This window comes from Camponotus vicinus, unplaced genomic scaffold (genome assembly GCF_025532165.1).
Source record: "Camponotus vicinus isolate PSW18456_S1 unplaced genomic scaffold, iyCamVici1.0 SCAF_5, whole genome shotgun sequence".
Lineage (NCBI taxonomy): Eukaryota > Metazoa > Arthropoda > Insecta > Hymenoptera > Formicidae > Camponotus > Camponotus vicinus.
The window spans coordinates 20,456,926-20,475,611 of NW_028141977.1; the positions used below are offsets into that span (position 1 = coordinate 20,456,926).

The window sequence follows — 18,686 nt, forward strand, 5'->3', positions numbered from 1 at the left end:
TTAACAAACCTATTATAAGAAAATGTATATAAGATACAATTTATCAGTAATTTATTCAAAGTTTGTATGAGAAAATTATGCTATCTTTTTGAAATTTAATAATGTTTTTAATTCGAAAAATTAAAATTAACTGCAAAAATCGAGAGTATAAAAAATCAATTTTACAATTATATTCGTGACTGCATATCATCGAAAAAAAAGAGAAAAAAATTGGCAGCACTGCAGTGGCGGAAATTCGCATAGGTTACGTTTGACGTTACAGTGATATTGTGCGTATCTTTCGTCGAATACAACGTGTGTCAATTGCGACACATGGACAGAACAATGTCGGAACAAGCAGCATTACAAACACAAACGGAAACAATCTCCGAGGCTGATGTCATCGACTCCGGATCGCAGGTATTCATGTTCGTTACATCCTCATTTATATACGTGTAATGTTTATTACTCGGTCGACGCGACAAGCGGGATCGGAGAAGAGTCGCTGGTGACGTTATTCACAGAATGCAAATAATTGTTCTTATCGCTTGTCACAATCCGATATCCCCTCCAACATACGTCACATTGTTGGATCTTTAATAATTATAAAAGTATAACATATTTTTTTTCATTACGAATATATTAATATCTACGATAAGGTTATAGGGCAAAAATTGTTTCTAACTTTGTCTTTTAAGTTTGAACGATGATACGTAATGTATTCACGATTTCCTCGCGAAAGTGCGCAGCGAGTGACAGGTTCTTAACAAGTGCAATTGAATGCAATTTGAAAAAGTGCGACCGTGGGTTTTGTCAAACGATCACCGAAGAAAATCGTTCACCGTTGAACGGAATACGAGTTCTGGATTTGACACGGATCGTGGCCGGTCCCTATTGTACGATGATCCTCGGAGATCTCGGCGCGGAGATCTTGAAGATCGAACGACCCGGCGATGGAGACGAGGCGCGCAAGTGGGGTCCGCCGTTCTTCGAGGGAACGCAAGAATCAACCTACTTTATGAGCGTGAATAGAAATAAGAAAAGCGTTTGTATCGACCTGAAGAGAGGTAAAGATATTATTTACGACCTGGCGCAGACATGCGATGTCTTAGTGGAAAATTATGTACCGGGGAAATTGAACGGTATAGGCTTAGGATACGAAGACATAGCCAAGATAGCACCACGTCTTATATACTGTTCGTTAACTGGCTACGGATCCCGGGGACCTTACGCAAATAGACCTGGTTATGATGTTATCGCAGCTTCCTTAGGCGGACTTTTGCACATTACCGGCCCCAAAGATGGACCACCGTGCAAGGTTGGCGTAGCAATGACAGATTTAGCAATGGGTTTATACGCTCATGGAGCGATTATGGCAGCTTTACTACAAAGGTCAAAAATCAACAAAGGCCAGTGGATACAATGTAATCTTTTGTCAACTCAAGTTGCAAGTTTGATTAATATAGCTTCAAATTACTTAAATGGAAATAAGGAAGCTACAAGATGGGGATCCGAACACGAGAGCATAGTTCCTTACGAAGCTTTCCCAACAAAAGATGGATATATGACAGTGGGAGCGGGTAGCGATTTGCAATTTCTAGAGTTAATTAAAAGACTACAACTATCAGAACTTATTAATAATAACAAATTTAAGAATAATACTGCTAGAGTTAAGAATAGAATGGAATTGCTTGAAATTCTTAGAAATGTATTTAAAAGGAAAACTAATCAAGAATGGTCTGTGGTTTTTGAAGGTGCTTCATTTCCTTATGGAGCAGTAAACACCATAAAAGAAGTAAATGAACTAATGTCGAATAATTTGGATTATTTACAGTACAGTGAATTTTCATCTTCTAAACTTTGCATGTAATTTTCAGGTATTTGATGATCCCCATGTAAAATATATAAAGTTGGTTCAAGAGTTAGATCATCCAGTTACAGGCAAAGTGAAACTCGTCGGACCACCTGTGACATATAGCTATGCTACTAATACAGTGAGATCATCCCCACCAATATTGGGACAACATACATCAGAAGTTTTAAAAAACATATTAAAATATTCAGATAATAAAATAAAAAGTTTAATAGCACAGAAAATTGTGCAATAATTAATAAATATATATTTAATTTTCTCTATAAGCTTCATATGTAACACTCATAGCAAATATCAATTTTATAATAATGTTATAAGAAAATAACTCCATTTTCCATGTAAATTTTTTATACTATTATATATAGCATTTTCAGATAACACATAAATTTTAGTTTTATAGTAGAATATTTCTAGGAAGTAGTTTCAAAACATTTTCATATTGAGCTGTTGATAATATTGTCTATTGTTTATATATGTATATTTTATATATATATTTAAAAAAAAATGTAATGATATTTATAATAAGAATTGCATATATGTATAAGTAAATAACTTATATTTCATAAAATATTTATGTATATATGTATCAAACTTTTGATATAATAAAAAAATAATAAATTTTAATTTTAATATTCTTTTATTCATTTTCATAAATTTTTAATTGTTTATTGCTACAAATGTGTTCTGTAATCACTACATGTAGTTTAAGATGAATTAATTATTAGTTTTATTATACTAATAACATTTTCAATCAATTTTTTTATAGGATGTACCTACCGTACGATTACGTTTACGAAAACCAAAATCAAACAAAAAGGTCCAATGGACTAAAGGGACTGTTGATAATGAACATTTAAATAAGAAAAAATCAAAATGTAGGTATTTATTGTTTCTATGAAACTTTCTAAATTTATTCGATGAAAAAAATAATCACGTGATCTTTCTTATTTACAGGCTGTTGTATTTATGAAAAACCAAAAACTTTTGGTGAAAGTAGTTCCGAAGATAGTGATGATGAATGTGAACATTGTCACGGACATAAGGATGCTCATAAAAAAGTCTTACCCAAAACTGGGAATGTTGCTCAAGATGGAATGTCTTCTCATCCTGGTAACTTTTTGGATAATAAATTCATTAGTAATATTAGTGTATGCTTAATTAATAGATTTTTTTTATATTGTGTTTTGTTTACAGAACCGATTGCGACAGGTTCAACATAAGTATTATATTTATATGCCCATTGACAATTCTGCTAAATGGAAAATAAATTCCTTTATGTTGTTTCTCAAGTCAGTATCATACAGAAGAAATGACGGATTGTAGGTAAGTGATACATACAACAATAATTAAACAAACAATAAACAAAAAAATAAAATTAAAGACTGATTTTTTGAATCAAATTACGTTATTTTTTAGGTATGCAAACTTTAAATATGATTTTGCACTAATATATGTAGCATTTTTGTCACAATGCTTTAATGTCACATGAAAGATTATGAAATGTTGTCTAAATTGTTAATTCTTATATAGATTGTATGTAATATGTCATGAGAATAGTAAATTATTGAATATTCTCTGGAAAATAATAAAATGATCATTCCTTATATATTTACATCTAAATTAATGTCACTTTTTTTATATGTCTTGATATATATGTATGTATGTGTATATATATATATATATATATATATATATATATATATATATATATATATATATATATATATATATATATATATATATATATATATACATACAGGGTGTCCCATTTTAAATAATACGCTCAAATATCTCCGAAACGATGCGTTAAATAAAAAAATGTTTCAAACAAAAGTTGTATGGCTTGAAGGGGGCCATCAGATGGTGGCAATGATTTGACCTTAGAGAGTCATTTGAAGGTCACGTGAAGGTCACCGTCAATTTTTTAAATGGAATTCCATATTTTTTATTGCATATTCTTGTAGCTTATCTCGAGGGTTTTCCAAAACACTATAATTAAGTTAGTTTTCATTAAGTACTTTCCGAGTTATGAGGCTTGAAATCATTTCTTAATTTTACATTAAACCGTAAAATATCTTGTAAAATATTCATTTTTCGATTGTCTTACCTTAATACTTTTATGTACAAAATAATGAGAGGAATCAATTGGTGTAAAGAAAACATACAGTTGTTTTTAAGAAAAAATATGGAATTGTTAATTGCAAATTACATATTTTTTTTCGAAACAATTATGTGTTTTCTTTACACCAATTGATTCCTCTCATTATTTTGTACATAAAAGTATTAAGGTAAGATAATCGGAAAATGAATATTTTACAAGATATTTTACGGTATATGTAAAATTAAGAAATGATTTCAAGCCTCATAACTCGGAAAGTACTTAATGAAAACTAACTTAATTATAGTGTTTTGGAAAGCCCTCGAGATAAGCTACAATGTGTAATAAAAAATAGAGGATTCCATTTAAGAAATTGACGATGACCTTCAAATGACTCTCTAAGGTCAAGTCATTGCCACCATCTGATGGCCCCCTTCAAGCCATACAACTTTTGTTTGAAACATTTTTTTATTTAACGCACCGTTTCGGAGATATTTGAGCGTATTATTCAAAATGGGACACCCTGTATATATATATATATATATATACACATGCATTATTTGCTATTCAATAACTACAGATTTTATGCTAAAGGAAATATATATTGCTTGTTAATTTGTGACTTTTATTAACATTCCACATTTAATTATGATAACATTAATTTACATATTCCATAATTGCTAAATCAAATTTGAAATCACTTATTACATAGAGAATTGAGAATATCCCAAAATTTTATATTTGTTTTTATGGGAGACTTATTATATTGTTTTGTAATTTTACAATGTAATAGTACAACAAACTCAAAAAATGAAATATAGGAGAAAAAAATATAAAATGATGCACATTTATATCCATTTATTACTTTCTTTGTTTAACAAATAAATGTAATTTGTAAATATGTTAAATATACAGAAAAAAATAATAGACTAAATAAAAAAATTCAGTATTACAGATTACATATATGTGTAAACAGAGTCCATAACCATGAAAAACTTAATATTCATTGCACACACATTTCATTGAGAATTCCAAATTTTATAATTTTGTCAGGAGATAAATTCTATAAGATCTAGAATTCCACGTGTAGGAGTTATATAGATAAACTTTAAGCTAAGTTTAAAAATAGTCTGATGATAGTCTTTAAATATAAATAATATAATTTTAAAATTTCTTATTAGATATTTTCTAATTTTGCATTGTAACAATAGACAATATATTTCTTTGCAATATCCATTCTTTTAACAACATTTTTAATAATTCTTTCAAGTATTCATCTGAGTAATGTATTATATTATAAGAAATGAACGCACATGTGTGTTTATGTGCATAAATCCCAGGTAATCAGAAAATAGATTGATCATTTGTGCTTTTATACAATAGTATTTTGGACGATTTTGTATATAGTATCAACTTAAGTGCAGAATATATTTCTAAAGTTCTTGTAAAAATAAATGTTTCAAATTGGAAATTTAATAGTTTTTAGTCAGTCAATATTATTACTGCTTCTCTGAAATCTTCGTCTTTTTCGCACCTCCATTCCTTTATGATAGGAATTTTCATCTAAACCTAAAGCCTTTACCATAGCCCGACTTCGCCATATTTTGACTGTATAATCATCACTAGTTGTAACCAACATTTCAGGATCACGCGGATTAAAAGCTACAGAATTAACTACATCAGTATGAGGAAATTTTGCTAAACAAATTCCATAATGTCTATCCCACAAATAACCATGCTTGTCTTCTGCACCACTATAAGCAAAAATATTTAATGAAACCTATACATTTTAAAAATATAATTTTTTAATTAGATTGATGAATTAATAAATGCAATTGAATTACATTACCTTGCTACATATTCATTACATACGTCCAAAAATATGAAGAAACATTCATTATTAGGTGTGTATGCCTTGTGTGCTCTTAACATTGTACCAACTTGTTTCAATGTTACCAAGTCAATCACATGTATATCAATTTCTTGTGCTATTGGTGGTGGTTGTAAAGGATTAGTAATAACATAGCCCTTTGGCCATGGCCTTGTATTTACATAAAGATATCTGTATGAAAATGTAGAAACACAATCACATACTTCGCAAATATATCATTTTACATGATGACAACATTAATATAACTGACCTATGATCAGGAGAAAGTCCCATTCCGATAATATGACCGTGAAGATCAATCGAATGATCAATCTTATCGAATTTATCAGCTACAGATTGGTAATTTAACCAATCTTCCACCGATGGGGTACTCGGTCTTTCCCGCTCCCTTTCTCGCTGAGCTATTCTTTCACGTAGCGACGGTCCTGGGTCTAATCTTCTTGGGAAAGTAACTAATTTAATTCTCTTAAAACCAACTTTATGTGGAGTATATGTCTTTGAGCCACTTGTAAATATAAGAAATTTTTCGGGATTATTGGCTAACTCGTCAGTATCACATTCTTCGGTTATCGAAGATTCTGTAAGCCCAGTTTTGTATTATATTCTATATAATTATAATTATATCACGATCGATTTTCTATTACTTTGTATTATGTACGCGTAATATTTCTTTACCTCCAGACTCGCTCTCCTCTTCCCACAATGGGTTCTCACTTTCGCTATCACTTTCGTGCGCCTTCCTCTGCATTTCAACCTGCCTATATTCCTGGTTGTATTGTATAGGACTAGCATATTCAAAACCGTCACCAAGTTTCCTCCAATTTGAAAATCCACCTTCTAATTTACTATATCTATTATACATGCATATTACATAAATGTTAATCGTATAATAAATAGGAAAATCATCATGTATAATAAAAATTCATACTGTAATCTTGATGATGCATGGTGTAACACTTCTGGTTCTTCCTGCTGTTGCGAGCTACTAGGTTCGTTTGAAGGTGATAACAAATCTTTGTGACTTGGCGGATTTCCTTTTTCTTCCTTTGTATTTGAGGAGGATGGCTGGCTTTGTTGTTCTGTAGTTTCAGTTGGTGCAGGTGCCAGACAATTTGCAACCATAATTGCTCTAATTGAAGAAGCATTTCCATTGTAGAATCTGAAAATTATTACAGATGTGTGAAAAAAAATTTATTTTGAAAAGACAATCGCTTATGTCCCTATTAAGATTAATATTAAAATAAAGATTGGAAAAGCATGTTGACTTCACCTAAAGAGTTGTGTCATAATGGGCACATGTTCACTAGCTGATTCCTGGTTTGCCTTATTAAGCCAAACTACACTAGTACTGACCAAATGCGCCAACCAATGCAGATTTCCACTCAAAAGGTAACGTTCACTGTACCATGTACCAAATATGTCATATGGTTTATTCACTACTCTACATTGAAGGTCAAAGCCAGCTACAAATAAATATAAAGCATACATAAGCAATTATTCGATCGAGAATTGAAGGTGTTTCAAAAAATAACTTGTCCCTCTTTTTAAAATTTATTAATTTATGTGGTAATATTAATAATAATATAGTGCATTTAATTTGTTTACTTACGTGCTATTTTAAATACTGCTATTTCTCCCGAAGTACTATGAGGTGTACCAAAATGTACACCAGAGACAAGAAGTAAAGTATCTGTACAATTAAATTGCGAAAATTGTGTATACTTCCAACTAAATGTTTTCATATCATGCAAATATTTTATGGTAACAGGATATTGACTTTGCCATACCTGAAATAACAGCATGTTTATAACACTTAATAATTTATGCAAAAAAGAGGAAATATAAATGTGAATGTCAGGAGAAAAGTTTACAAGAATATATCCATCTTTCGAACAGGTTGCAAACATTTTGCCATTATGGGAGAAGCTGACATGTAAAACTTGATGCGAATGTTCCTTGAGAACTTCAGTTTCTATCAGTGGAGTATGATATGCCAAACGTTTGAATTCTCCCAACCAAGAAGTTTTTCCTAAGAGAGAGAAAGAGAGAATAATAATTACTAATATTCTATGAATCCAGAAGAATATAAACATAAAATATAATATATTAATAGAAATGTGTATGTATGTGTAAATTAATCAGCGTAAAAAATTGTTCTCTCTCTTTTCTATGCACTACATTGCACATATTATTGCTAATAAGAATATCTTATATAATATACAGATATAAAAAAAGCCACTAGGAAAATAGCAAACAGAATTGTTATGAATTTTAATGAGTATTTATAAAAATTTTAATATAAATTTATTATAAAACTCACATTTAATCTCAATTAAAGTGTATTGCCTTATTTATATACTTCTAAATAATTTTCTATCATTATTTCTTTTGTTCTTATTGGTTCCTAACTTGTTATCTTTATATGCCATATATATAGAATAATATACTAATTTAATTAAGTCGAGATTTTTTCTTGTAGTTCAAACAATTTTTTCAAATATATAACTACGTGATTACATAGTAGAATTTATATTTATATTTTTTACCTCACACATATAACATGCGACATATATTATTTTCAATCGTATATAAAAATATGACATCAAAATACTGTTGATGAACGACATACCTGGCACGATGCCGACGTCCGGATCTATCTTGTATGTCCGATAAAACAAATATTTCCACAGGAATTCGTCACGCGATACCCTATGCCACGATCTGCACACCTCACCAGCGATCGTCAGCTCCTTCGGTGACAGGTACTGGAAGATACTCAAAAGAATCGAGTCTGGCATATAATACCAATTAATATCGCCCTCGCTTCGTTGTGACGAGCACTCGCTATTGTTATCCGATTCGCTGACATCCTCGTCAGCTGTCTGATAGTCACACGCGGTATCCTCGACGCCGTCCATTATCGAAATGCGGCGGTTTATTTACTGGAACAGCTGATACCTGTCAGTGACTCTCACTAGTCACTATGCCTATGTTCCAAAATTCACTGCCAGCGCTGAAAATATATAATATACGTAACGTGAACTATAGATTTTCAGCGCTGGCAGTGAATTTTGGAACACGCCCTATGCCGAAGATACACGAAGTCGACTGAGGTTAGAACGTACACTGCGCGTCAATGGCTGCGTTCAGCAGGAAAAGCTGCTTTGCAACTGTTGTAAAATTCGTGAATCTGATTGGTGTATGCTCTTAGATTCAGTCAAAATTAAGAGCATACACCAATCAGATTCACGAATTTTACAACAGTTGCAAAGCAGCTTTTTCTGCTGAACGCAGCCATTGTTGCGCAGTGTACACACATACAAAATATATATATATATATATATTATATATATAACCTGATTAACCAATCAGTTTAAAGAAATTTTTACTCCTTTTGTCCTAATTAAGGTTACGTTCCAAAACGTAAGTAACCGAAGGAAATTTTACTCGATGGCCGATTTGAACCAATCAGAAAGGCTTAAAAGAGTTTTGGAACGGCCATTCAAGTAAAATTTCCTCGGTTACTTACGTTTTGGAACGTAACCTAAAACGATAACGATAACGACGTAGTTTGTCCCCTTTCTCAGGGGGCGCACCAGGACATGCGTCCGCTGAAGCGGGATGGCCGCTCTCAGGCAGAGAGAAGACTGAGAGATGTCATGGCCCGCTTTTAGGTGATCCCTGGAAGCGATACTCCCTCTGTGGACATTAAAAACGTGAACATGAACTACAAAGCCAATGTCCACGAATGTTCTCAGAGGGTAACATATATGTCTCTCTGATAATATAAATAATATAAATAAAAATATAAATAATTTAATTAATAATAATTTATTATATTATAAAAATATTAGTATGTTATTTATTATATTATAAAAATATTAGTATGTTCTCTCTTTCCACGCTATTATTTATTTATCTGTGTTCTTTTTCTTCTCAACATCATTTATTTATTTTTTATTTATTTATTTATTTATTTATTTAGCTCGCTCTAAGTCAGTCTTTTAAAATGCAAAACTAAATATTATAGAATTTGACTTTGAAAATAAAATAATCGAATAAATTCAAATAATTAGCATAACGAAAGGTTCCGTGATAAGTTATTTAATAAATAATCAATTTTAATTAATTAATGAAAATACTTCTATAATTTAATATTCCGCGTTAGCGTATATTTTATAATATATAAAATATTTCGGCAACGAATTATTGATAACACGGTGTTCGACTTTGGCAATACAAAAAATAAACAGTAGCGCGCTATGTTAAAGCTTTAATATTAGAATTAACTATATTTCGACCAATGTTTTAATTTTCTCAATCCTTGTTATTAAACAATATATCGAAAATCGATTAAATGATAGAAATCCAAAATATTAAATAATTACTTTGATTGTTGCGATTTTTACGGACAATAATTATTATTATAATATTTAGAGTCACAAATATATTTCATCCGTGTTACACTTTATCGTTCTACTTGACAATCTAAATGTAATTTGGATTGTGAGAGAACACGAAGTGTATCAATCGAATTATAGATGCAAATAATTAGCATAATGAAAGGATAAATTGTTTAATAAATAATCAATTTTAATCAATAAATTAAAATACTTCATTAATTTAATATTCCGCGTTAATGTACATTTTATAATATATAAAATATTTTGGCAACGAATTATTGATAACACGGTGTTCGACTTTGGCAATATAAAATATAAACAGTAGCGCGCTATGTTTCGGCTTTGTCATCATTCGCACGGTGACTCTCGAGTAATAAGGTAATGGTGAGAAACGTTTCGTATTGTATTGTAATTTTTTTACTAAACACGATTACGATTAGTATCGAAACATAATTTGCTTTAAATATTAATATAAATTAATTAATTAAAAATTAATTCACGACATGAAACTGTATCGCAACTATAAATCTTTATCGAATCGCAATCATTTATTACCGTGATTAAAAATTGAAACAAAATAATTAATATAACACATTAGAGAAAATATTAGACAATAACATATGAAATTATATAAATGAGATACAGATAGCATTGTAATATCTACATGTCGATTGTGAAACGATTTATATAATTTCATATGTTATTGTCTAATATTTTCTAACGAGTAATATAATGATACGCCGTTAAATTTCTTTTCTAGATACGATCGCGATTAACATCGGAAAATTATTTATTATAACAATATAATTAATTAACTTTTATAAATAACACATAATTAATATCTATATACATACCGCGACGAAAATTCTCGAATCGCATATTTCGTAATTTATTCATTTAATTAATTATAATAAGAATCATATATATATATATATATATATATATATATATATATATATATATATATATATAGTAACAGAAATCTAAAATAATAAATTATTATTTCGATATGAAATCGATTTTTACGAGCAGAAATTATTTCTTTAATATTTATAGATATTTATAGAGTCGAATATAATATGTCTGCGACATTTTATTGTTTTATTTTTCAATTATTGAAATATAATTCGGATTATAAGGACGCACAGTAAAATAATTGGATCGTGGATCTAAACAATTAATATAATGTAAGGCTCCATCATACAATGTAAGGATACATCATACAATCTTTTAATAAATAATCATATAATTAAAAAATCTATATAATCTAAAGTACTTCTATATACTTTAATATATTCCATATGTATATGTATATATATATATATATATATATATATATATATATATATATATACGTGTGTGCGCGCGCGTGCGTGTGCGTGTGAGTGTGCGTGTGTGTGTGTGTGTGTGTGCGTGTGCGTGTGCGTGCGTGCGTGCGTGCGTGTGTGTGTGTGTGTGTGTGTGTGTGTGTGTGTGTGTGTGTGTGTGTGTGTGTGTGTTAAAGTACATAAAATATTTCGATGACGAACAAGACAATAACACCGACCTTAGCGGCGTAAACAATAGCGCGCTAATGTTTATATGCCATAGTCTTGAAAAATGTTTCGATATAAAAATAATAATAACACGGTCTTTCGGACTAATTTTCTCGGCTCTATTATTATTCGCGCGACGACACTCAAAGAGTAAAGTAATAGTACAAGGGGCTCCGTTAAATCCTTTTCTAGACGCGATCGCGATCAATATCGACAAATTATTTGCTGTATCAAAATACGTAAAATATAATATAATATAATATAATATAATATAATATAATATAATATAAAATATATGTATTGTTTACGCCAAAGTCGGTATTATTGTTTGTTCGTCATCGATATATTTTACGTACTTTAACATATTTATATTATATTATATTATAATATAAAATATAATATAATATAATACAATATATTTCGATATGACGAACGGACAATAACACGGTGTTCGGCCTTGACGATGTAAACAATAGCGCGCTAGTCATACGGTCTTGGTATCATTCACACGGCAACACTCGAGCAGTAAAGATCGTAGTGCGAAATACGTCGTATATTCTTAAATTAATTATTAATTAAACAATTATTGTATCATGACTTTCAATTTTATTAAACTTTCGATCCTATAATTCGTATTAATATACATGTATTGCATATATATATCAATAATGAAAACAACATTTGTAATGAATTAGTATTTAATTTGATTTCATAAAAACGTCGAGCGAATCGTACTTCTCTATCCCTTATACAATATATTAAAGTGCGTCTCTCGTAATTATTCCGTGATCGGGAGTGCCGTGCAAAGTGTCTCGCAATCGTTTCTACATATGACTAAATATAATTAATTGTTTGTTCGCGAGTGAACATGAGTGCTGTGAAGGTGCAAGCAAAGGATGAAGAAAGGAGAAGGATATCTGGAAAAGTATCGGACAGCCAGAGAACAGTGAGAGAGCCTGAAGCAGCCAGAGAGATATGCGGTGAGTAATTTATAAAAATTATTTATTATTTATATTGTTGCGTCCCCGCGTCTCGTTCCTGCGGATGTATACGCCATCCGTTATTCTGTCGGGAAATACGTCGATGGAAGAAGATCGTCTCCGCGCGCGTTGTTAAGAGGTTGTTTAACATCAACGACGGTCAGCTGAGTCTGAACCCAGCTGTCAAGCTGAGCGGTCGCGCGTTAAAATCTGTGTTTCGTTTTACGAATAATCTGAGTTCTTGTATGTTTCTCGTGGTTCTATGTTTCGTGGTTCTTGTGTTTCAAAGAACCGTATTATTATTTTCGAGTGCGCGAGTGCGAGCGTGTGCCGATCAATTGTGTCGCGCGCGTTCGATACATATTGTTCCGCGGACGCAACAATATATATTAATTTGAAAATAGACATATTGCTTATTATTTTTTCATTTTCTCAATGGTATATACAGGGTGAGTCAAAAGTATATTTTAAAAATTTGTGAGCGTGTTCCTGGATAAAAAGGAAGAACAAATGTTCATATGAACATATGGTCGCAAATGCTTTGTTGTCGAGATAATGGACATAAATCAGCAGTATCAAATAATGCTTTATTTGAACGAAAAAAAACAAACAACAATAACAAAATTGTAAACGTTCAAATAAAGCATTATTTGATACTGCTGATTTATGTCCATTATCTCTACAACAAAGCATTTGCGACCATATGTTCAAATGAACATTTGTTCTTCCTTTTTATCCAGGAACACGCTCACAAATTTTTAAAACATACTTTTGACTCACCCTGTATAATTCGCTCTAAAAATCACGTAATATAATGCATGTATAAAATATTCCAGGTTTTATTTTAACACATTTAAAGTATCTATAATAAAGCATTTATAATATTTTTGTTATTAATTAATATTTTTATATATAAATATTTTAATATCTTATAAAATATTTTTAAAATAATATAATTATTTAAATATTTCATATATGAAAATTAACATACTCTCTTTATATAATTATATTTTTCAAAAATTTATAATAAAGAAACATTTTTTTGCTAGTTTTACATTTAAAGTATTAATATCAGAGATAAATCTCTCTTAAAAGATAAAAAAATTGATTGCGCGTAATAATTAGTTTTACAAAATAAATTATTTTGAGTTTTATAAAGAATAGATCTATAAGAATATTAATTGATTATATTTGAATTTAATTTTTGACATATTGATTTAAAAATAGAAGTGTGTGACAAGAATTAAAATTAATAATAATTTGAATTGTATTTAGATTGTTAAAAAGTTGAATGATAAAATATCGAATAAAATACACTTAATCTTTAAGTATCGTTAAAGAAATAATTATTCTTATAAAAATCCCAATAAAATAAATTATCGTTTTATTGCTAAGTGTTAACTGTTAAATGCAACAGAAAAATTAATTCCTTGATACTTTTTCATTTGATGTTGCTAAATATTCAAATTGAATTTTTTTTTAAATCTCGCTGTTATCAGATTTGATTTGTCTCGAACACATTTAGTACCCTAAAATTATTATTATTCACACATTTAACCGAGCAACGATAAAAGCGCATGTATTTCATTTTTCCTAAATATACTCGATTGTAACATGTATATAAAAAAATCATTATATCCAGTCATTTTTTAATAAAAAAAGATATTTCTTAAAATGGAAGAACGTTTTTTTTCACGCGAATTTTAATCTCATATATTAAAAATGATAATAAGGGTAACAGTCGTTAATTCGCTGCCGAAATCACTGTTATTGGGAGCCATCAGGAAGATCGGGGATTCGTTCCTTCTTATAGTGGGACTTCTGATGTTTAATGAATCACTTAACTCTTCATTGTAAATCGATTTCGCGAGTTCCGAAATAGAAGAAATGAGACAAGTTGAAGTCGCTTCCCACTTTTAAGATCGCTCCTCTTTTTATCGGATATTACCGGTATGTCACTCGCGTATCTGCAATTGAATATTTTGAATTATCGATTTATTTATTCGTCGCGGTTAATCGCGATTTATCTTATAAAAATTCGCAAGTAAATCGTTCGGTGAATTTTATGTTCATAAACAATACGGATCACAAATGTTTGCTAAAATATCTTCGTCTGTCAACATTTATGTGATAATAATTATATCGCACGCGTGTTTATTGATGGTTTCAATTATCATATTATAAAAATTATGCGTATCTCGCAATCGAATATTCCGATTATTGTCGATTTATTTATTCGTCGCGTTTTCTCGCGAATTTTAAATCGCGATTTATTTAGTAACTTAATTGTTGATTTCGAAGTTTATTTTCTTTTCATTTTGAATATTTCCTTTGATGAGGATTCCTCTACACAAAATGCGCCAGTAATGCAAATACTTTCTTTTACAATCGAAAAAACGATCAATAATTTTATTAATGACTCTTTTGATCATGATTATTTACGTTTATACGTTATTTATATGAAACTAATTAAATTCTATTATTCTATGTCGATTATTGATAATATATATCGCGTCATTAATCATCATTAATCAGTCTTGTCTGGTCTACGTAAAAATTTTTAGTAAATTTCATATTATACGTATACTTTGGACACTTTCGTGTAATAAATTTTATTTTGTATTAAGTTTAATATTATAGTTTATATTAAATTTGTATTATATTTTGTAATACATATTTCTAATGCATTGTATTTTATATATTCTGCATTAAATTTTGTAATATATATATTTGTAATGTAATTATTTTTATATTACATAATTTAATAATTTGTAATGTGTTTTTTATGTAATTGCAAATTAATTATAATTTACGTTGTATATATTATAATTATGTAATATATATTTTTTATATGTATTATATTCTCTGTTTAAAAACTTTATTAAAAAAAATAGAAATAAATAAAAAAATTTTTCCTCCTCAATTTTTCCTCCCTTGTATCTCCGCCTTAACGAAGGCATTTGCCAGGTGAGGAGGTTTCTGTACTCTCATGATCCTGAGAGCTATGTCGGCGGTAACATACGCCGATATTCGTATAGTCTATTCTTATATTTAAAATCATTTGGACAACGTATGGGCATACATACATACACATATAGGTAAGTAATTTATAAAAATTATTTTTATAAAAATTATTATTTATCATATTTATATATTATTTTCAAAATAATGATTGTTATACTCTGGTGCTACCGGCATTTCGTGCACATAGCACGGAACAAAACCAGAAATTGTGTACATTATATATTACCCTCTGAGAACATTCATGGACATTGGCTTTGTAGTTCATGTCCACGTTTTCAATGTCCATAGAGGGAGTATCGCTTTCAGGGATCACCTAAAAACAGGCCATGACATCTCTCAGTCTTCTCTCTGTCTCAGGTTTCTCTCTAGTTTTAGCAATTTTAACATGGCTGATACATGGGATCCTTTTTAGCTGAACTTGACTGAACTAGTGCACCTATCTTTTGACACGGATTTTCTAACCTATTACTCAATTTTGAGTCTAATTATTATCAAGTTTTGCTCAGTAATTTTAAATATCTGTCTATAATTTTGTTGTTGAATTGAATATTTATAAATCAACAGGATTACATGATACAGCTTTTATAGAAAGAACTTGGTAAGAATATAGTTAAATTCCATACATGATTATATAAAGAAAATGTAGAAATATATATCAGAATTTTATATATTTACAAATTATATATATATATATATATATATATATATATATATATATAATTTAAAAATATTGTATAAATTTATAACACAAATTTTAAATTATTGAAAAATAAAAAAGTACTTCCATTTGTAGAAAATAAGAATACTTAAGGGGAATATAAGCATTTATCTCATCTATTGAAATTTTTGCACTTTCTATAACCACGCAAAAAGGAAAGCTTTAAAATGCTTAGTTTAATTTTAAAACATCCTATCATATTTAAAGATTTATTAACTGAAGCACATTCTACTTGTGGAATGATACAAAAATGTTTTAAATATAATAAAAATATATCTTCAGCATTGATTATTAGAACATTTCTAACCAAAAATACAAGGTAAAGTATAGTAAAACATTTTAATATAAAAACACCATGTGAGAATAATATATATTTTAACTATGGTTTTTACATTGATGAAGTTAATATTTATATAAATATAGTTGTTATATGCAAGATGTTCTTGAACTATTGTTATTTTTTTTTTAAATGAAGTGAAGAAAACACAATTTCTATATAAAAAAAGCTGAATATTTTATCAATATGTTTATATAAGGTGTCTGGAAAATCGCCCACAGCAAAATTTAAAATTTAAACAAAATTTAAAAAAGAGGGATGCCAAGCGGACTATAAATTATGATTTTTTAAACATAAAAGTGATTATAATTTGGAAACGACTTATTTCCAGATCTATGTTTATACAGCTTTTTTTCCTTCTTTTTGGGTTCCAAATCACTTCTCGAACTGTACTGTAAACGATTTTCCGAATATATATATATATATTAATATACATATTAATTTAATTATTATAAAAATTAAGAGAAACTATTTTAGTTTTAAATTGAACTTATATATTTTACATGAATTTACATATTTACATAAGTTACATGTAAATATCAAGTAACAATGATTGTAAGATATCTTGCATATTTAAAATAAAATTATGAAAAATTACTAATAAATTCTACTATTTTATAAAATAACAATAAGTCATAAAAATACACAGACTATCTGATGGATTAGCGCAATCAGCAAGTTTTCTTAAACCTAACAAATTGTCGCAAAACTTAGTTCGGCATGAGCAAATGTCAAAACTTGAAGTGAATACAAATGTAAGGAATAATGTAATTTTATACAAAAATGAATGTGATAGATATTTTCGGAATATAAAAATTATTGCAATTGGACAATTACTTGGTTGGACTATGTTGGCTTTCTGTACTTATACATCAGCTTTCTTTGATATATTTACAACTGATATAAAATTGAAGGAATTTGTAAAACAACATGCATTTCGACTTATTATATTTGTTTTCTCAATTTTTGCAGGTAAGATATTCTTTTACTGTTTTTTAGTGAAAATGTATTTTATACGCTTACATAAAAATTAAAAAATAAAATTAAGAATATTTATTTTACATATATCTTTTTGTAAAAAATTTTTTTATAAAAAATTAAAGCAGCAGATAAATTTTTGCTCTGTCTTTTCTAGAGTGATGTATTTGTTTTATAGGTCCTGCTGCATTTGCTTTTATATATGCTTTGTGTGCTCGTAGCATCAAATATATTATCTTAGATAAAGGTGGTAAAACACTTTCACTTTCTACTCATCACTGGCGGAAAAAGAAATCTAATATAATAAATTTACCAGTAGAAATGGTAAGAATATAAATTATATTATTAAAAATTATAGGTATTAATTTAATACCTATTTACTAATTTATTTTTTTGATGTATTTATAATAATTATAAAAAAACCTCAATACAAAATATGAAACAATACAAAATATTTTTATTTCTTTAAATACTTATTTGATGTATTTTTTTTAAGGCAAGATGTACCTCACATAGAACGGATCGTGGAATATGTATAGCATTTAAAATAAAAAACAAATCTCTTTATTACTTGATTGATAAAAAGGGCGTATTTGTAAATCCAACTCTTTTTGATGAAGTAATGACATAATTACTTAATCTTAAAAATTAGGATATTTTAATAAATACATTTTTGTTACATTGTATTAAAATTGTTATATTAAATAGTAGTTATTATGATAGTTATATGTAAGTGTGTGTATGTATGTAATTGATGTATATAAAATATATAAATACTTTTACTATAAATACTATATACTTTTAATACCATAAATAATCGATTATTTTAAAACGTCATTATAGATGTAAATATATCAACATCTAATTGTA

The 18,686-nt window shown here is 28.7% G+C and overlaps 4 protein-coding genes across 7 annotated transcripts; 3 read left to right on the plus strand and 1 right to left on the minus strand.

The window, feature by feature from the left end:
- Positions 1-222: 222 nt before the first annotated feature.
- Positions 223-8,084, plus strand: LOC145971358 (E3 ubiquitin-protein ligase PPP1R11-like). 2 transcript variants are annotated; one of them, XM_083098908.1, is made up of 5 exons: positions 223-399; positions 2,619-2,727; positions 2,807-2,962; positions 3,047-3,175; positions 7,738-8,084. In XM_083098908.1, exons 1-4 carry the CDS (start codon positions 313-315, stop codon positions 3,070-3,072), a joined length of 378 nt encoding a protein of 125 aa, XP_082955034.1. In that variant the 5' UTR covers positions 223-312; the 3' UTR covers positions 3,073-3,175; positions 7,738-8,084. The 2 variants fall into 2 exon arrangements, with proteins under 2 accessions (XP_082955034.1, XP_082955033.1); XM_083098907.1 differs by lacking the exon at positions 7,738-8,084 and adding an exon at positions 3,269-3,458.
- LOC145971357 (succinyl-CoA:glutarate CoA-transferase) lies at positions 408-2,482 on the plus strand. Its single transcript, XM_083098906.1, has 3 exons — positions 408-590; positions 678-1,774; positions 1,857-2,482. Exons 2-3 carry the CDS (start codon positions 686-688, stop codon positions 2,085-2,087), a joined length of 1,320 nt encoding a protein of 439 aa, XP_082955032.1. The 5' UTR covers positions 408-590; positions 678-685; the 3' UTR covers positions 2,088-2,482.
- Positions 4,794-9,387, minus strand: Fbw5 (F-box and WD repeat domain containing 5). 3 transcript variants are annotated; one of them, XM_083098904.1, is made up of 10 exons: positions 9,371-9,387; positions 8,471-8,854; positions 7,713-7,870; positions 7,451-7,628; positions 7,112-7,304; positions 6,770-7,000; positions 6,517-6,692; positions 6,092-6,419; positions 5,800-6,012; positions 4,794-5,704 (listed from the first exon to the last, which is right to left on the minus strand). In XM_083098904.1, exons 2-10 carry the CDS (start codon positions 8,757-8,759, stop codon positions 5,437-5,439), a joined length of 2,034 nt encoding a protein of 677 aa, XP_082955030.1. In that variant the 5' UTR covers positions 8,760-8,854; positions 9,371-9,387; the 3' UTR covers positions 4,794-5,436. The 3 variants fall into 3 exon arrangements, with proteins under 3 accessions (XP_082955030.1, XP_082955029.1, XP_082955028.1); XM_083098903.1 differs by lacking the exon at positions 9,371-9,387 and adding an exon at positions 8,967-9,062; XM_083098902.1 differs by lacking the exon at positions 9,371-9,387 and having other exon boundaries at positions 8,471-9,001.
- Positions 9,388-16,144: 6,757 nt separating this feature from the next.
- On the plus strand, positions 16,145-18,605 carry LOC145972144 (transmembrane protein 223). The gene is made up of 5 exons (XM_083100461.1): positions 16,145-16,381; positions 16,577-16,820; positions 17,488-17,810; positions 17,995-18,140; positions 18,313-18,605. The coding sequence occupies exons 2-5, from the start codon at positions 16,669-16,671 to the stop codon at positions 18,445-18,447; spliced, it is 756 nt and encodes a 251-aa protein (XP_082956587.1). The 5' UTR covers positions 16,145-16,381; positions 16,577-16,668; the 3' UTR covers positions 18,448-18,605.
- Positions 18,606-18,686: the final 81 nt, after the last annotated feature.

What these genes read in the sequence shown, in the direction of transcription:
- Fbw5 (XM_083098904.1), bottom strand. Translation starts at nt 8,759, where the DNA reads ATGGACGGCGTCGAGGATACCGCGTGTGACTATCAGACAGCTGACGAG. An exon ending in ATTATGACACAACTCTTTAG is followed by an intron (nt 7,001 to 7,111) that starts GTGAAGTCAACA and finishes AATAATTTTCAG; the next exon opens with ATTCTACAATGGAAATGCTT. An exon ending in AGAGGAGAGCGAGTCTGGAG is followed by an intron (nt 6,420 to 6,516) that starts GTAAAGAAATAT and finishes CTGGGCTTACAG; the next exon opens with AATCTTCGATAACCGAAGAA.
- LOC145971358 (XM_083098908.1), top strand. Translation starts at nt 313, where the DNA reads ATGGACAGAACAATGTCGGAACAAGCAGCATTACAAACACAAACGGAA. An exon ending in TCATCGACTCCGGATCGCAG is followed by an intron (nt 400 to 2,618) that starts GTATTCATGTTC and finishes ATTTTTTTATAG; the next exon opens with GATGTACCTACCGTACGATT. An exon ending in AAATAAGAAAAAATCAAAAT is followed by an intron (nt 2,728 to 2,806) that starts GTAGGTATTTAT and finishes TCTTATTTACAG; the next exon opens with GCTGTTGTATTTATGAAAAA.
- LOC145971357 (XM_083098906.1), top strand. Translation starts at nt 686, where the DNA reads ATGATACGTAATGTATTCACGATTTCCTCGCGAAAGTGCGCAGCGAGT. An exon ending in CAGTAAACACCATAAAAGAA is followed by an intron (nt 1,775 to 1,856) that starts GTAAATGAACTA and finishes TGTAATTTTCAG; the next exon opens with GTATTTGATGATCCCCATGT.
- LOC145972144 (XM_083100461.1), top strand. Translation starts at nt 16,669, where the DNA reads ATGCTTAGTTTAATTTTAAAACATCCTATCATATTTAAAGATTTATTA. An exon ending in TGTTTTCTCAATTTTTGCAG is followed by an intron (nt 17,811 to 17,994) that starts GTAAGATATTCT and finishes TTTGTTTTATAG; the next exon opens with GTCCTGCTGCATTTGCTTTT. An exon ending in TAAATTTACCAGTAGAAATG is followed by an intron (nt 18,141 to 18,312) that starts GTAAGAATATAA and finishes ATTTTTTTTAAG; the next exon opens with GCAAGATGTACCTCACATAG.